At 38.5% G+C, this 19035-nt stretch overlaps 2 protein-coding genes across 3 annotated transcripts in view; one reads left to right on the top strand and one right to left on the bottom strand.

Moving 5' to 3' along the window:
* The first annotated feature begins 1978 nt into the window (after window positions 1-1978).
* On the top strand, window positions 1979-18812 carry slc2a11a (solute carrier family 2 member 11a). Its single transcript, XM_034218972.1, has 12 exons — window positions 1979-2112; window positions 2863-2961; window positions 3586-3746; window positions 4324-4448; window positions 4554-4683; window positions 4781-4929; window positions 5899-6086; window positions 6636-6746; window positions 15735-15836; window positions 16043-16118; window positions 16744-16871; window positions 17763-18812. The coding sequence occupies exons 1-12, from the start codon at window positions 2089-2091 to the stop codon at window positions 17979-17981; spliced, it is 1512 nt and encodes a 503-aa protein (XP_034074863.1). The 5' UTR covers window positions 1979-2088; the 3' UTR covers window positions 17982-18812.
* The window catches only part of patz1 (POZ/BTB and AT hook containing zinc finger 1), a 31146-nt gene continuing 27252 nt past the window's right edge, over window positions 15142-19035 (bottom strand). Inside the window, exon 9 of one of the 2 annotated variants that reach the window (XR_004569284.1) lies at window positions 15142-17841. The gene's annotated coding sequence lies outside the window, so the exon portion shown is untranslated. Of the gene's footprint in view, window positions 17990-19035 lie in introns of both variants that reach the window. The other variant, XR_004569285.1, reaches the window with a different exon arrangement.

Below are 19035 nucleotides of genomic sequence, written 5' to 3' on the forward strand. Positions count from 1 at the left end.
GATTACATTTATGTTGTTGAGATGCACAACCTGAAAAAAAATCAAACAAGAGTGAACATTTTAAACTAGCTCCATCTGCTGGACATTACCAAGCACAGGTTTCCTTAAATCTTTTTTAAAGATCTATCTTACACAATATTTTGTCCAGAAGAATAGTTAGGACATTATTACACCAATCCAGTTAATGTATAAACCCTCACAGAGGTGCACGTGAGAATATCCAGGATCACTGCATGTCATTGAATAAGTTAAAATATGTTTGCCTTAAGTACATATTAATAAAGGAAAGTCCTGCATCACTATCTAATGTTGTGGTCCTGTGTCCAAATCTCGATTTAAGATGTTTACTTTTTAACTGTGCCTATTCCTTAAAGAAATATAAAACACTTGGGGCATCTAGTGGTTGCTGAGGGGTCAATAGGGCATGTAATATCTATTGTGACTCTTAATTATATAGTGCAATAAGTGTATTCTTTATTGATATTTCTTATTATAAAAAAGTAAAACTTGTGCTAAATTGTAAAACATAGTATTTTAAATTGAATAGTTGTGAAATCAATTGTTTTTGTATTAAAGTCTGAAATTGCATAACAGTTTTTTTCATGAAATATACATTAATTGAGGGGTGAAATAGTGCATTAAAACCTGCCTGTAACGCGTAATGTGTGCTAGCGATTTATGTATTTACATACTTTATGCATCGATATATTTATGAAATGAAACCCCACGTGTCAGCATGCACCTCCCTGCTCCTGGATAGTAGAACTGACTAACTGAGTAACATCACCTGAAGACGTCAGTGAGATTCATTATTGTCACACTGTTCCCACCGAAGTCAATCAATGTGGGATCCTGAGTGTATAAGAAGATGCAGTATGCTAACCACCTGGTCACCTACATAGGCGGCGCGTGAGGCTCAGGTTTGGGAAGGCTAAATAACTTTTTTTTTCATCTTACGCTGCCCGCCTCCGGCGTCTATATAAAAGAGATCAACTTAGTGAAAGCACCGCCTGCTGACCGATCAGAGCTCAGTGTGCGGAGTTTAAATCTATCAAGTCATATTACAGGAAAAAGGAAATGCAGTTTAAACTGCCGTATGCAGAGAAGACGCCGACATGTCACACTTATCATTCATATCACACTGACATCACATCATCAATCAGATCATCGATCTCACATCGATATCACAATATTTCCTTATCTGAGTCAGCTTCTCGAGCCGTATCTGGCCGTGCAACACTTAGTTACATTGTCACATATAGGCTACTGTATGCAGACGTATTATTTTAAGCAACACATTAAGTTGACGAAACACTCAACTCAAATGTAATAAAGTCAGATCCCCTCGTGTTTTAGATGGGGCAGTATCATAAAACTGTTGTACGCTTTCAAACACTCGGTAGTTTATTTTTTAACGAGTTGTTCTGTATTCTCCTTGCAGGAGAATGTGGCTCCTATGTGGCTTGTATCCTGGATTATATGTTTAAGTCATCATGGATGTTTAAAGTTCATATTTGTCTAATATTAGTTTACTTTTCATTAATGAAGTATGACGCTGCGCCGTCAGTACACTTGTCCCTGTTTGTGATTGGTCAAATGTAGCTAACCCCGCCCCTTTCATGTGAACGCGTTCTCAGCTGGAGAGAGAAACCCTGGCTTGATTTACCGAGTTGATAACCAGCGCCGTAGGACAGTTTAGCGAGATCTCGTTTGTTAGGGTTAGTTAAGATAACTCAAGCATATCCAGGGTCTGTTGAACTGGCTTCGTGGTACAGGGCACAGGTGGCTGCATAGCAGCGCTAATGTCAAACACATTATTTTTTTATTTTACCAGGATTCAGTTACACAACTATTTGGGAAGGCTTAGCCTTCCCTAGCCTACAGCACCCGCCGCCCCTGGTCACCTAATATGTGTCAACTGGTTGATTTCTGCAGCCAATCATCAGAGTTCGCCATACGCACGCTCTACGCGAGTGCACGAGATTGTGTTGAACTGTATCGGAGGTGGGCTGAGCTGTGTGGTTTTGTATTTGACTTTGACTCTGACATCAAATTACTTTTTTAAAAAACGTTTTCACTTCGTCAAACATGTCGCCAGCTGGTGCACAGAAGGTAAATAAGCACATTATATATTTCCGATGCGGATTTTAAATTAGAGTTCATTCCCCTTCTTCTAGGATTTGTTGACTGAGAGGTCTTTATGCTGGACTTTCCTGCAGAAAAAACGGAATAACTTGGCGGTTGAGTAAATCTTACCAGTTGCTGTGCTATTTGAAACAACTATCACTCTCAGTGGTGGAAATTAACTATATTTTCTCAAGTCCTGTAATTTTGATTACATACTTAATATTTTCATTTTATGCTACTTCATACTGCTACTCCACTACATCTCAATGGCAAATGTTGTACTTTGTACTCCACTACATCCATCTGACAGCTTCAGTTACTTTGGTGGTTTAGGGTTAGTAAGAGTACCAGCTAATAACGTAGGCTACTATTATAGGCTAAACTACCCCGCAGTATACAGTACAGTAGTTGAAATGCTTAACTAAATTGATGGACACATTTATCACTATAATCCAATAATATTATGTTACTGACTACTTTTACACATCAGTAGGCTACTGCTACTTTTACTTAAGTAAAATATTAGGGTAGCTTAATTCTTGCACCTCTGGTGATCCTGCAAAATAACAACAAAATGTGACTACATTTATAAAATAAAAAACATTCTGTCTTTTTGTATTATCGTTTACATAATTTGTATCTTTGTATATGTCCCTTTGTGAGCTACGTTATAAGTATTAGCTAAGTATTAATACATGTGTGTAATCTAATATATTTATCTGTTTGTATGAACAGAGCAGTTCTCTGACATTGGTGCTAATGGTTGCTTCTGCAGCCAGTGGAGGAACTCTTCAATATGGCTACAACCTCGCTATAATGAATACTCCAGCAGTTGTAAGTTATTTAGTCTAACTGCAAAATTGCTCTGTGTGTGTGTGTGTGTGTGTGTGTGTGTGTGTGTGTGTGTGTGTGTGTGTGTGTGTGTGTGTGTGTGTGTGTGTGTGTGTGTGTGTGTGTGTGTGTGTGTGTGTGTGTGTGTGTGTGTGTGTGTGTGTGTGTGTGTGTGTGTGTGTGTGTGTGTGTGTGTGTGTGTGTGTGTGTGTGTGTGTGTGATTTAGCCATGTAGGTATATTAATATTGACTTCAATGCAAAGCTAATGAGGTGCTGGAGGGTTTAGAAAGTGTTAATAAGTCTCCCAGTGTTTACATTAACACTGTGGTAAATGTATACTTACTTATGTCTGTGTTGTGAGCTCTCCCTGTAGATCTATGCAGATAAGTAACAAACATTGGGCTCATTGTGTCTTTGATAAGTCATTCTCACATCAACATTTATTGTTGGGTAGAAACTTATTCTGGAAGTAGGATCTTGTTTAAGATACATTTGAGCGATAAACTTTGGATAAACAGATAAACTGAGGTAATAAGTGTCAGCAATAACCACTGCTTTGCTAACTTGCCTTGGTTTTGCGAACTGAAAAATACTTGTATGGCTGATTGTGATGTTATTTCTCCCAGTTTATTCAAGCCTTTGTCAATGAGACATTCCTGGAGCGCTGGGACATGCAGCTGGAGGACTACCAGGTGACTCTGGTCTGGACAATCATTGTCTCCATCTTCTCGTTGGGGGGCTTTGCAGGGGCCCTCATCGCAGGACCTTTGACCATACGCTTCGGGAGGTAAAATAAGATGACGCATTAAGCTGCTGTATTTTATTGTCTGGCTGTATCAATGAATAAAGAGATCATTGACTTACTTTAATCTATCACCTGTACATATATGTACATACATATGAACTTTAATTTTTAAAAAGGCTAAATCATTTCCTACATTAGATGCACTCTGTAGTTTTTAGCAAATGCTTTTCAAACAGGAGTAGGGCACTATTTTGGAATGTGGATGAAGACACATTTGATGCTCTCATGAGATCTTATAGCAGAAGGATTGACCCTCTACATAAACTACATGGCCCATGGTCATTGTAATGAATAAACAAAACAGGTAACACAGTGTCAATTACGTTTTTCTACAATAAAGGAACTCTAAGGCACATGGGAAACATCTGTATGAGGCGTTCACTGCACAGAAAATATTAAAAGGACATGGTTTTAGAATTATTTTAATGATTTCCATAATACAACTCTACTTATCCCTGTGACCAAACAGAAAGTTAACGATTGTGTGTTTCTAAGACTGAAATTGGTTGACCACCAACAGTGGTGGTCTATTAATTTTGTCCTTGTTCCCCTTCTCAAGGAAGAAATGTCTGTTGCTGAACAACATTTTCCTCATGACTGGAGCACTCCTAGCTGTGACAAGCAGAGCTGCCAAGTCTTTTGAGATGATCATTATCGCACGTGTCTTGGTAGGAATAAATGCTGGTATGTCATTTGTGTGTGTCAGTGCCAGTAAATGTGTATATGTTTTCATTAAATTAACTCTAAATAACTTTAGATTAACTAAAAAAGCCCCCGTTTGTTTTGCAGGGGTCAGCATGAATGTGCAACCCATGTATTTTGGAGAAAGTGCACCAAAGCACTTAAGAGGGGCTGTCTCTTTGTCATCAGCTGTTTTCACAGCATTTGGTGTCGTATTAGGACAGGTGGTTGGTATCAGGTATGCACATTGTCCAATTTCTTCTCAAAACAGGCTCTTCCTTTATTCAAAAATGTCAAAGATATCCACAGTAACACTTGGGATTATTTATTTACAGAGAGATTCTGGGCAGCGAGCCATATTGGCAGTATCTTCTTGCCAGTAATGCCATTCCTGGCGTCATCCAGCTCCTTACCCTGCCCTGGTTCCCTGAGAGTCCCAGATACCTACTCATTGACAGGGGGGACAAAGAGGCTTGTATTAACGGTGGGTGCGGTGCTATGTCATTTGGGATAGCTTTCTAAGAAAAGGCTCCCTGAACAACATAGTTGAATAGTATTTGTGAAACCCAAGAGACAGTAGCTTAGCACATCCCAAACTGAAACCGCACTAGTACCTTCAGTTAAAGGTCCCCTATCATGCAAAATGCACTTTTTGATGTCTTTTACACATAAATATATGTCCTTGGTGTGTCAGGAGACTCACAAAGTGTCTGAAAATACAACCCTCTCTTTTCCTCCTTACCCATCTCTAAAAATGGGGGTGCAACGGAGCTGATCCAGATTTCCTGCCAATATGACGTAATATCGGAAATGTGAGCTGGCTTTACGCCCACAGCCCTATCAGAAACGTTGCTGTATCAGAAACAATGCGCAACGTGTTTTGGAAGTTATATGGTCTGTGATTACATTAGCAAGCATCGCTAACACTCAGAGCTAATGCTGTACTGGAGAGAGTATGTGTAAAAAAACTGGATATAAAAAGGTACTCACCTTGTGGTAAACCTGCGAGAGAAAAAGCATTTGAGCTTCATACTATTTCAGGAATAATCCTTGCTGTAGAATTCTCCTGCATGAGCTCTACTCTCTTCTTTTTTCTTTTAAATCTACTGACCCAGAATCAGCACTTTAGTAACAGGGCTGAAATAGAGGGATATGAGGCATGGCTAGAATGGGTGATCTGTTTGGTATTTTGAGCAAAACACTTCATAGACATGTTTTTTAAATATTTGTATATATCTGAGACCTATATAGGCCTAAAGATAGTATAATAGGAGACCTTTTAGTGCTGTTCCGCCACTGCTGTGAACCCAGCACAATAAACAATATGAAATATCTTTATAAGAGACACATAGGATAATATTTCAGAGCCATAGAATAAAGCCAGAGCCAGAGAATACCAGAAGAAAGCATTTTCAGGTCGTTTAATTTTATTTATTTTTTTCTTCCTGGTTAGCTTTGAGACGGCTGCGAGGCTGCGAGGTCCAGAGCAGCGAGCTCGACGAGATCCTGCAGGAACAAGCTGCGACTAAAGGCATGAGGCCCCGTGGACCCTGGGAGCTGCTTACTGATCGCTCAGTGCGCTGGCAGCTCATCACTGTCATGGTCATCAGCAGTGCCATGCAGCTCTGTGGGAACGACTCGGTAAGAAGGACAAAAGTTGTGTGTCTCTGAACGCGAGGGTGGGTGTGTGCAGAAAATATTAACATACAACACACAAGGATCTGTGTAATCGATACCAAGCTGCAGTTAGTAGGTATCAGATGTTCTCTGTTGAAGGTTGATTAGAAATTTGAGATGACTTGTGTGTGTGTCTCTTTGTGTTCCCGCAGGTTGTATTAATAATGTATGTTGATGATGAAGCTTTAATGTGCATTGAATAATGTGGGAAGACCAATTATTGTTTTGACTATAAGGCTTTGTCTTGTCTGTCATTTTCACTAAGTATCGATGAAATGTCTAACCCTACAGAGCAGCTACAAGTCTGTTCTCATCAGAAAATGCTGAGCAAGTACTGCTTTGTTTTAAAGCTTTTAACCAAATGCTTAACAGTTCTATGGAGCAGGCAGGGTATTAACATAGTTAGTAATTTTACAAAATGCTGGCTTAATCCGCTTATTACTGTAACAGTTGAAGCAGTTGTAGTGAAGCTCTGCAGCACTCTTACATTTTCTCATGTTCTTTCTCTTTCAGATTTACTTCTATGCATCATATGTTTTTAAAGAGGCTGGAGTATCTGCTGATAAAATCCAATATATCACTATTGGCACTGGTACATGTGAATTCACAGCATGTATATTGTGTGTAAGTATCAGTAACAAGAACAGGTTATATAAGTCGCCAAAGGCAACCAGAGACTTTTGTTTACTCTTAAAGCTTTAATGCTGACTAAGGACTAAGAACAGCCCCATGTAGCGTACTGTGAAAACAACAGCCGTTACATATTATTTAACAGTTGACCACACTTACACATATGTTTGGCTTTTTTAGTAGTAATTCTTAGATTAGCTACAGTACCAAGGAATTAAAAAATGTTAGGATTTTAAACTAAGTAGAGAATAGAAAAAAAGTAGTGTATATATTTAAATAGACCATGGAGAATTTATTTTTATTAAAGGGCTTTTTACATGTTCTTGTACTCCACTAAATTGTTCTGACAGTTTCAAATACTTTGTAGATTTAGTTTATTAGTACAAAACATAAATAATTTATTACAGTAATGTGTCAAAAAGCCAAATGTGTTACCCTTAGACAGTGTCACTGTTTGTCATTTTAGCCGGATGCTCAAGCTACATATTTACTGCTGAGACTTGAGTCAATCTTTTAATCCAACTCTATGCAAGAAAGCATATTGTCTAATCTCTAATACAGTGGTTCTTAACCTTTTTACACCAAGTACCACCTGAGAAAATAGTTGGCTCTCCAAGTACCACCATATGACCAATGTTAAAATACAGTCTATGCACAGATCATGCAGGACTCGGAGGCAAATGTATTCATAACATTATTTATTGTCAGCCACAGCTACAGCACACACACACACACACACACACACACACACACACACACACACACACACACACACACACACACACACACACACACACACACACACACACACACACACGATAAAGAACAAAATAATAACTTGTTCTCACACAACAAATGACAACTGTACATACATGTCATTTCCTATACCAAAGTTTGAATGTAGGCCTCCTGCTACAACCTACATTGTAACAGAAAATGTCTTCTTGGGAATTCAGTTCCACAATAATAATGAAAGCCTCCAGGAGCAGATGAGCCTAAAGGCCCAGACACACCAAACTGACACCAAAGAACACGTCCCGACGGACCCGATTGTTGTGTCGCCTCACTGGAACAAACCACAAAGACTTCAGCCGACGGCCAAGTAGCACGTACGCACTGCGCATGCGTGAGTGGCAATAACTCTCCTTACCAGCAGGCGGCGGTAGCGTGATACACAGAGAGAAGAAGAACAGAATGCGTGATATAAACTATAAACAAACAACAAATAGCGGGTGCGTTCCATTTTCACTCTACAGTGAGAAGCTCATGGGGCTTTCCCGAACCTGTGTCGAGAGCTGGAGTGAAATGAAATCTCAGATTTGCCTTCTTAATCGTTTGTTTGGGTCCGTCACTTCCGTTTTGCTTCTCATGCACTGATTCGCTAAGCTGAACAGCCAATCAGATTGATTTATTTTGCGCGGTGTACTGGGTTGGAAAAACGATAGACGCGTCCGGGCCATGGTCCGGGCCCAACCTCTTAAGCCCCAAGCCTGTTTTTCAGGTTTCAGGCTCGAAAATGACATGCCCAAAACAAAGGACTATAACTTAACTTCTAAAAAGGGTTATATGAATAATTTCTTTTATCAAAGCAAGGTCACATCTGTGAGTTGGATGTAGAAGTGTCAGAATCAATAAAGATGTTTCGGTGTCAGAGTAAATCCAGATGGAACATAGTCAAAAAGTGTAAATTCTTGTCTCCGCCCAAATAAAACCCATTACTTATAGTGAAAACCACCCTTGAATGATGGGTTAGTAGCCTAAACGCTTTAGGAATCCAAAGTATAACATATAATAAGTACCCTGTATCAAGATTGAGGCAAAACAAGTGAGAATTGACCTTTTAGAGAGATTTAGCAAAAAAAGTCAAAGCGGACTAAGCTTTGGGCACATTTGGTTCCATCAGTGCCATTTAACCTTTTTCAGGTACCAGACTGTAAAAATTATTGTATAACATTTAATCACTATAGGTATTCATTCCATAAAAAAAAATAAAAAAACATTTTATTTATATAGCACATTTATAAACTTTTTGTGGTCGAGCCAAAGTGCTATATATATATATATATATATATATATATATATATATAATAAATAAGTGTGTGTGTGTGTGTGTGTGTGTGTGTGTGTGTGTGTGTGGAGTGTGTGGAAAGTTCCCTCTTTGCATGAGATGCATGTTACTTGCACAATAAAAATTAGGAAACATTTGACTGAGCAGATTTATTAAAAAAAATTAGCAACACACTATACAACAAGCATTTTTTGGGTAAAAAAAAAAAAACTTTATACAAACCCTGAATGTTACAGTATTACTCCAGTAAGTCATGCCATGCCCTGTAACAGTTATTTTTGGTAGTGAAGCACAGAGGGACCTGACACTTCCTGCAGTACACAGGTGTCTTCACCCTTCTGTTGCCAGCATCAGAGCACCTCCTGCAGTACCTCCTGACCTTGGTGGCATCTTCCCCATAATACTCGGGCATCCAGAAGCCATATCCTCACCGCCTTCCTCACTGTGAAAACAAATGTGGAAAAAACAAATAGATTAATTCTCTGGCTTGTACTTTCAAAAATGTAACTCAAATCAGAAATAATTTCTCTACAACAGCAGAACACCAATTTTGAGTGTGTGAAATAACATTATATCATACATTATATATATACACACATGTATATATATATATATATATATATATATAATATAAGTAATAATTGTAAGTCGCTTTGGATAAAAGCGTCAGCTAAATGAAATGTAATACCGTGTTAAATTCAACATGTATATCTTGTTTATTTCAACAACAAGAACAAGAAACGGCATCCATCTTCTTTGTTTGTTGTCGAGTGTGTGAAAGAACCATAGGAAAGAACATTATATCACAAGATGGATGCCGTCGTGTTATTGTCACGTGTGTGAAATTACTATAGATGAATACTCTTACACCAAATAAATAAGTAATAGATACAAACAGAGAGATTACATACCTTTCCGGTGACCGAGGTTCCAGTGGCGACTGGTCATTAGGGCAGGGTCGGCGTCATGGGGGGTCATTCGCGGGCCATGCCCCCCCAAATGAGTCACTGTGCCCCCCCAACGCAGGGTGGGCAAGCCTTATTGCCACTTTGCCGTTTTTTTTTTTTTTAATCATATAAGTTAAAACGTTTCCACCAAAAGTTTTTTGTGTGAAATACATCAGAAATAAAGAATACACATTTGTATTCTTTATTTATTCTTTATATGAAACACAGCCTGAGGTGTGCTCACTGCTGCTCTCTGATTGGTGTGTTGCTTGACCAATGACCCCGACTTTTGTTTTGTTATCATTACGTGGCTGTGTGTTTAGATGAAAGCCCAGTGGCGATCTGTCCATCTGTTACACTGATTATACAGTAAAGCCATCGAAAATAATATGATATACAGTACAGTACAAGTACATGGGTCTCTGTGTTTCATTCAAGCTCGGCTCTCTGTGTGTGGCACGAGCGCATTTTGTCAGTGCGCGAGCGGTAACGTGGAATATTGTTGTTAGCATCTGGTTAGCTAGCTATGCTAACGGATATAAAGAGCTGTTTCTACACCAAGGTGGAGGAGAGTCCTCTCCTGTCAGACTGAGAGGATCTTATAACGTCAGCTCAGTGAGGTAAGGACTCTCAGTGTTTAGATAGTTCACTTTAGTGTAAGTTATCTCAGTGGGTCTCAAACGGTTTGGTGACCATTTATGTAAACAAGTATTTGCGAGGAATAGGCTACCTTTATATGATCATTATAGTCATTAAAGAATAAGAGAATAAATGAAAAACGGGTATGAAATACTATAGGACAGTAACACAAGAATACAGTTGAAAGGGGAGTGATTAGTAAAATATCCATAAAGAAAAAGTAAATCTGTGTACAGTTCTGTTTCATATGGATGTTGAGAGATGTATCCATAGATCTTCATGTTGCTCTCAAAGTGCACCAGATTGATGCATTTAACTTCAATATTTTAAAAATAATCTTCCCGGGGGAGCATGCCCCCGGACCCTCCTAGAGGAGGTTAGGTCTACTCCCCACCTAAAACATGTTCACATGGATAGGATACTAAATACTAAACACTTTTCATATGGTGGCCTATGTCCATATGTTTCTGTTTTGGTGGTCGTGCCACAACCGTGCATGTATGCACAGGTCATAGGTGCGCTATAAAATAGCACTACACCCTGCAATGTGTGTGAAAGACAATACACTTTACAGCATGTTTTTTTTAATTGAAGTTGCGTTGGTGTTTGTGTGTTGGTTGTTGACGGCAGTATGTGCCCCCCCTTGGTAAATGATTGCCCCCCCATTTGATTTGTTCTAGAGCCGACCCTGCATTAGGGGCAGGTGTGGCACAGCCCCACCTAGTGTCATCAGAAAGTATTCAAAATAATGATTACCAAAAAAAGCATGTTTAATCATCTGATTCGTCTGTACATTGCTGTTTTAGTCTGTGTTCTTCTAATTAGTGTCTACAGTGTGTGCCTATTGAGCTGTTTAGAGCCATGTGGGACAAAACCCGATCCTGCCCCTCCCTCTTACCGTCTAAGTCAGGGGTGCCCAACCAGTCGATCGCGATCGACCGGTCGATCGCGGGGAGATTCCCAGTCGATCGCGAGATGTCTCTAAAAATAGAACAACAACATTCTGTTTTATCGTTAATGTCCTGTAACATAATCTTCCTGTGCCAGAATAATGCACTTGAACGCATCAAAGCTTTGTGATTGGCCGGCGTGACCCCATGTGTCGGGGCGTGGCTGGTGGGCAGTTGGCACTATTTCGCTGACGTTGTCCGTGTCAACAGGAGTGACAGTCCGCACACACACAAGACCGCAATTACGGCAGAAGCAAAAAAGCCCAAAATATATAATTTTCACTCCGAGTGGGAGGATGATTATTTTTGTATCTATTCCAATTCAAAGTCCATCTGTCTCATCTGCAATGCGAGCGTGGCTTTATCGAAGAAAGGTAATTTAGGAGCGGCATTTCAAAACAGTGCACAAACGCTACGAGACGGAATTCCCATCTAATTCTGCCCTACGCTCCCAAAAGGGGAGGGGCCTGAAAGGACAGCTAAATGCACAGCAGTCCATTTCCACCAGGCCCAACAACAAGAGCAAGGCTGCTCCCAGAGCATCTTATCGTGTCAGTCACGTTCTTGCGAAACACATGAAGTCTTTCAAAGACGGCGAAGTTGTGAAAGAAGCTTTCCTGGAGGCTGCCGATGCGCTTTTGGGGGACAGTAAAAATAACAGTAGCATTTCAACAGGCTTTTGATATAATAAAAACTCAAGTTAGATACCGTTATTAATCAGCTGTAAGTTTGAGTTTGTTTGAACTTATTCATTATAATTATTGTACAACATGGTATAAGAATGCAAACATTAAGATCTGTTCTGTTTACATTGATTATAGTCTATTATCAATTCAGGTTAAGAAACTAGTGTTGCTTGCATCCTATTTTAAAAGGCGTTTCTTTTTATACTCTACTAAAATGCAACAAAAAAGGGTTTGATTCTATTAATTTTGTCTTTTTTATTGCACTTTGGCAGCAGATTCCTGTGTAGCTTCAGATCTGAGTTGTCTTATTAGTAAGCCTCATTTATACTTTTGTAGCAACACTATTTTTATATAATGGCAAAGAAAGGGTTCGAGTCTTTTCTTTTTTCCCTGTGTCATATGTGGCAGCACTGTTCAATGTTTCTTGAAAACATTACCCACTGTAGTATGTGACGTGTGAATAAACTCCAACTCTGTATCAACAACACTGTTGTGTAACTTCAGTTAAATACTTGTATGTGTGTAGATTAGAAAGAGGTAAGATAAAGGATCTGCAGTATTTTATGAAGTATTCATCGTACAAAGGTCAGTTTTATACAGGTAGAAGTGTGTATTTACCTGGTAGTAGGCTGTCAGTAATGGCTACGCCTCTCTATTTGGACTGGTAGATCTCGGCAGACTGGCAACTTTAAAAGTAGCTCTCGGTTCAAAAAAGGTTGGGCACCCCTGGTCTAAGTCAATGGTGACTGTAAAAACTACACTGCGCATGCTCAGAATATTTTCCTATTTAATGTGTGTGGCAAAAAAATAATGACCATAGGGGCATAGAGCTGCCATCCCCACCATACGTCATCTCACATAATTCAGAGCTGATTGGCTGTAAGTACGTGTGCCGCGAAAAGTATGGTGTGTGAAGAGGAGAGCTGCAGTGACGCGTCCTAAAACCCGGAAGTAAGCTGCGCATGGCTTCCCTCGACAAAAAAGCAATGAGATTTCTCCATAGGATTTTAGAAAATAGCTCCAAATAAGATCTGTGGGAAACAAACCTGTTAGATAAATGCACGTTTTGTTCAGCCGGATAATATCCACATGTCTACCCTACTTTTATAATTTTCGAATCATAAATCTATTGATTAGATTAGATTTATGATATACTTTTGAAACTACAAGTCAAGGTAAGACTGCAATTTTATTGAAAATGGGATCTTACTAAGAGAGAACAATTCAATATTTAAATGATAAAATTACATTTTTTGGGTATCCTTCTGTTGAACTGTCTGTTTAAAATTAATTGAAGCAAAATAATATTATATTTTGATTTAGGTCAAAATATAATATTTGTAAACCTGAAGAGTCAGTGCCAGTGCCTCACCAGCCATGAACCTCACTGCAGAAGCTTATAGACATCAGAGTCATTACCCTTTATGCGTGACGAGATCACTATCTTCCGACGGAGAGTCCTGAAATACGATGTCCAATGCCTCCTTGACGGACAAAAAAGTATTCTTTCTGGCTGCCATTGTTACAATGAAGACAAAGAAAACAAATCCTGCTGTTTCGCTGATCGATCTGCCGTTCTCTGCTCTCCTGTAGCCGCGGGACATGCTATGACATGCTATGCTATGCTATGACATGCTATGCTATGCTACGCTATGCTGCGTAAAAAGAGTGGGCGTGTGCGTGTGCGCTATATTGCCTTTATTTATACTTACGCAAGATCCTATCTCTGAAACCCATTGGTCGATTTGGGTGATTGACACCTTTTTTGAATCGTTAGAGCCAATCGAATCAAGTGTCAGTTTCAAAATACGTAAATACGTTACGCCTGCGGAGGGGGAGGCGTAAACTGCATCTCCCGCAGCTGTATGGGTATGGGGGTTATTCCCTATCTTTATTCAAGAGCGTGGTATTTAAATTTGTGAGCATACTTTATTGATTTATTTCCCTCAAACCCTGTCCTCGCACTCAAATAGTGCCTGCTTGCACTTAGATGTGCTCTGCTTCTGCTCAAACTGTACGCTTGCACTCAGATATATTGCTGATTACAGATTTGTTCTGCTCTCAGATTTATTCTGTGCGCGCTCGAAACTTTTGTGCAACAATCCTGTCAAAATCCCTCAACCAATAGGAGGCCAGGTGTCCTTGCGGGTGCGTTCGCTTTACTTATTACAGCGTCCCGTAAGGGCGGTTACTCTTTGGTTTATAAACTCCCGCCCTCCACGGCTTTATAACATAGCATGTACTGCACTTGTTTGATTTACAACTACCTTACATAATAGCTACGTTCAGTGGCTGACTGGGACTAAAAATCAGCCCGGGAATAAAATAAAATCGTCCCTCCGTTGCCTTCTGCACAGAACATAGTGCGAGGTGGTTGCTATGCAACAACAATAACAGATAGCGAATGTCGTCGTTTAGGTGCTTTTTTTTCTGGAGATAGGCACTTCTCAATCCACTCCATAGTAAGGCCACCCCGGAGGTCGAAGTTAACCTTAAATATTTCCATCTTAAGCTTTGTTAGTTAGTTAGTTAGTTAGTTAGTTTCGTGACGGACGTAATGTAACAGTTGTAACGGTTCTCAGACGCGGAGGGATACTGATTTGTGAAAAGTAACAACAACTATTCCCTGGATATACGCTCATTATATCACGGCTAAGAAACATCAGATTGCTTGGTTTGGCTTGTCCGTTTTATAAACATATACTAACTGTGCTTAAAAAAAGTTGTAAATCAAACAAGTATGGTAAATATGGTATATGGTAAGAACGTGTAAAGTTGCTGCCTTCTTGGCCAGGTCAGCATTGTAAATGAGATTTTGTCTCAATGTTTTCATCTGGTTAAATAAAGGTTAAATACTTTTTTTTTTTAAAAGATAGATATTTTTTATATTTTATATTCCCCCGCGTACCACTAGCGGGAGCTGGCGTACCACCAGTGGTACCACAGGTTGAGAACCACTGGTCTAATATATATAAATACTCGTTCAATAAATAAAAGCAGTGTCTAGTGAATAATGATTTGTACCGGAATTACATTGATTGATTGATTGAAAAGTTTATTAACAGCTTGTATATTGGGTACAGTACAGTACAGCTCAAAACATACAATTGTTAAGGGGATGCAGACCAGAGAAAGACTTTCGTCTTGTTTACATCAGGGTTTACATCAGGGTCCCCCATTTCCAATTCATCATATAAATCATCACATAAAAACTGACAAGCATCTTCTATGTTTTTCCTGCAAAAGTTACCATACTTTCATAAATTACACAAGCAAGAAACAAATATGTATTCTAATATGCAGACAATGTTTGCCATGCGTTAGTATTATATATTTATTAAAGTATGATTATTTTTTTCAAGATTGAAGGCTTTTATTGTCATTCGTACATAGCTTGAGTGTATTTATGACGATGAAAATCTCTGGTCACAGGCTCCTCCAACAGTGCAACACAATAACACAGATGAAATAGTTCAAGTAAATCAAATATAATATAATAGAAACAGTGCAGAATAGTCTATATACAGTAATTGGAATATTGATATATGAGTTGCAAACAGATGAATGTTATGTATGTTCTTCCAAAAGTTCATTGGTTGCTGAATAAGTGTTTTTTAGTGTTTTAAAATCTTAAATATGATTTATTTTGTATGTGAATGGCAGAGTGATGTCCATTCTTTGATGTTTTTCAGAACCTGCTGATTGAGCGTAAAGGTCGGAGGTTCATGCTGATGGGAGGTTACATCTTCATGACCATCTGGGCTGTGGTCTTCACAATTGCTCTGTCATTTGAGGTATTTAACATCACTTAACCTACCCACATAACCTATATGTTATACTAGTCCAATGCTAATTCATAGTTGTGATTATTATATGAGGTTTCGGCAGTGAACTGAGCATCACAAGTCTATCATTAATTTATGAAATTTGAAAGGGATCTGGTTTCTTTTTCTGAGAGTCTCACTGTTTATTTTTCTCTTTTCTGTACACATGCAAACAGCACTATACATCCTGGATGCCGTACCTGAGCATGGCCTGCATATTCACATACATCCTCAGCTTTGGCATGGGACCAGGTCTGTTTGAAGCCTTTTTTTATATACTATGGTAAAATCTAAAACATACAAACACAATTAGAAAGTATGAAATTGACTTTTGATTGTCTTCAGGTTTTATGTTTCAGTATTTGTAAGCGACTGAAAGAATATTGCTTTTATTTGACTTTTTAATTGTTATTTCATTTTCTTTTTGTTGTTATTTTGTTGTAAGAAGGGATAGGTAAAATAAGATGTTCTTCTCCCAGCTCCTTTCCATCATGCGCTATAAAAATAAACCAGTATAAGTGTACATGTTTTGTAAAGTTGTACATGTTTTGTTTTAAAATAACTGCCATGTGTGGAATAAACAAATAAATAAATACAATTTCACATCAAGATGCATTCATGAAATTAAAATAATCACAGCCTTCCAGATAAATAAATTAACTACTAATACTATATAAGAAATGTCCATATTATGTTTTGAATACAAATGTTTTCTTTAATGACAATTTCGAGTTCTACTGTAATGAAGCAACTTATCACTATTATGTGTTATCAAAAACCAGTACGGGTCAGGCTATAAAAGACAGATTATATTTATACTGTTAATAATATATAGGTGGTATGAAGCTCTGTTCTATATGTTTTTGTTTTTCCTTAGCTGGAGTGACTGGCATTCTGCCGACGGAGCTCTTCGATCAGACGGCTCGGCCGGCCGCCTACATGATCGCGGGCTCCATGATGTGGCTCAACCTCTTCATCATGGGGATGATCTTTCCCTTTATAATGGTCAGTCTGTCACTTCACATCCACATCACATGTAAAGACAATAAATGCATATGCACACGTTGAGGAAATTAAAAAGTAGAGTGCAACATTATCAAAAGAGAAAATTAAAGCATTATTTTAAACATGCTCCTTGTTTGTTTCCCATCTCCAACTCTACTATATTTACATAAACAATATCTGTCAAAGGAGTTTACTGCTGGAATGTGATAGACGATGAGTGTGTAGGTCAATTAACAAATAAAAAAATGATTAAATGAAAATGAGCAAAGAAGGTGGTAAACACATAACACCTAGTAGTGAAAGATTATTAAGATATTGTATGCTGTACTTTCAGTCTAGTCCTTTTTTGGTGAATTATTTATTGGTTGTTTCCTTTAAATTGAATGCTTCATTGTTTTTTTTAATATCATTTTGTAATATTGTCATTGTCAGACCAAATGTAATTATAACTTCCATATAAAATAACAAGCAAACATGCTTAAAGAAAAAAAGGGTTTATGGTTAATCTATTTATTATAGAATTAAATGAAACATAACCTCTTCAATCGCCTTTCTTGAGATGGGGGGGGGGGGGGGGGTTGATTTATCTAATGATTAAGTGACTTAAGACTACAAGCAGTGTAAAATGCCCAATGATTAACTTCTTATAAATAACAAAAGGCATCTTATAGCGCCACCCAGAGTTCATAGTCTAAAACTGAGGCTTTATGGAATTTGAAGTTAAGCTTTTAGTTCAAACATTCCCAATAATATAATGTTTTGTAATTGAATACATAAACAACAAAAGAACAGGCAAACTTGTTTCAAATTGTAGCACACCATCAGACATTTCAGTAGTCATTGATATATCTTCACATCAGTCTGATGGCTCTCTGCTACTTTCTTTTACAGAGTGAGTTGAGCGAGTTCTGCTTTGTGCCTTTCGGAGCCGTCTGCCTGCTGTCTGCGCTGTTTGTCGGCCTCTTCCTGCCTGAGACAAAGGGGAAGTCTCTGTCAGCCATCACAAGTGAATTTCACAAGCTCAACTTCAAAGGCCAGGACGAAAAGTGTTTGTCGCAAACTACGACTCAGTATCAGTTGGGTGAAGTGTGTCTCTCAACGGCCTTGTAGACTGACTGCTGAAAATCAAACACAAATGGCCCACTGTGAGACTCGAGCTGCTTGAGCTGGGAGAACCCATGAATGTCTGAACTATCACATCCCCACAAACAACTTGGAGCAATTATTACTCCTTTATCTTGAATGTATGTTCTATTCCTATGATATCTTCACATTGTTCACTCATTGATGACGTTAAAAAAGCTACTCAAAAACCACTGAACATGAAGACACTGCATACAAAGCAGTACTTGAAAACTAGGATAGACACCATCTATCTATTACATCTAAATCAATAAGACTAGATAGTGTCTATCCTAGTATCCTGTGCTGCTCTTTGATTTCTTTATTGTTTATTGTAATTAAAATCACTGTATATCCACAGAATATAAGTCATCTGCTCCTTCTGAAGACAAAACACTTGTTTTTAGTTAACAAATAAAGCCTTTTCTTTAGTTGTTTCTTGTTTTTAAACTAATAAACACCAATATATTTAGAGTTATAAACAACCATGGCAGACCTTTTTTTCTCTTTTCATGGGTCAAAGGTCAGACTGAGTTGCACATCAGGCCTTCTAGCTAAATAAAGCAGCACATAAATCTAGAACAAAATAAATCTCTTAAAATAAGAATAAAGAGCTAAGTTCAACATTTGTATTATAAACTGAATGCATCAGTATACCTCATTCAAAAAAACAATGTAATAATGTAAAGCGTTCATGCATTTAGTTTGTACTGATATCTACTGTATTTACATGACTGAAATATGTGCAATAGTTATGTTGAATGTCGACATTTTTGTTTTCATGATCTAACCCTGAGCCAATTAAAGTCTTGTATTAAAGGTCCCGTGTCATGCTTTTCCGGTTATTACCCGTCAACTTGTGTGTTATGTAGCTTTTTATGCATGTAAACGGTCTGCAGAGTCACAAACCCTCAAAGTACACCCTGTAGCGAGTAAAACTCGAACACAGAAAATACCTGTCTATGCTGCCCCAGAACGCAAGTGACGTAACGACGACCCAATGGACCAATTGGTCCAAATGGACCAATCCGTGGAGCTCCTC

This window comes from Gymnodraco acuticeps, unplaced genomic scaffold (assembly GCF_902827175.1).
Source record: "Gymnodraco acuticeps unplaced genomic scaffold, fGymAcu1.1, whole genome shotgun sequence".
Lineage (NCBI taxonomy): Eukaryota > Metazoa > Chordata > Actinopteri > Perciformes > Bathydraconidae > Gymnodraco > Gymnodraco acuticeps.

Excerpts from the sequence above, each read along its gene's own strand:
- slc2a11a (XM_034218972.1), top strand. The coding sequence starts at position 2,089 with ATGTCGCCAGCTGGTGCACAGAAG. Across the intron at positions 2,113-2,862 it reads CGCCAGCTGGTGCACAGAAG|AGCAGTTCTCTGACATTGGT; the intron begins GTAAATAAGCAC and ends TTGTATGAACAG. Across the intron at positions 16,872-17,762 it reads TGATCTTTCCCTTTATAATG|AGTGAGTTGAGCGAGTTCTG; the intron begins GTCAGTCTGTCA and ends TTTCTTTTACAG.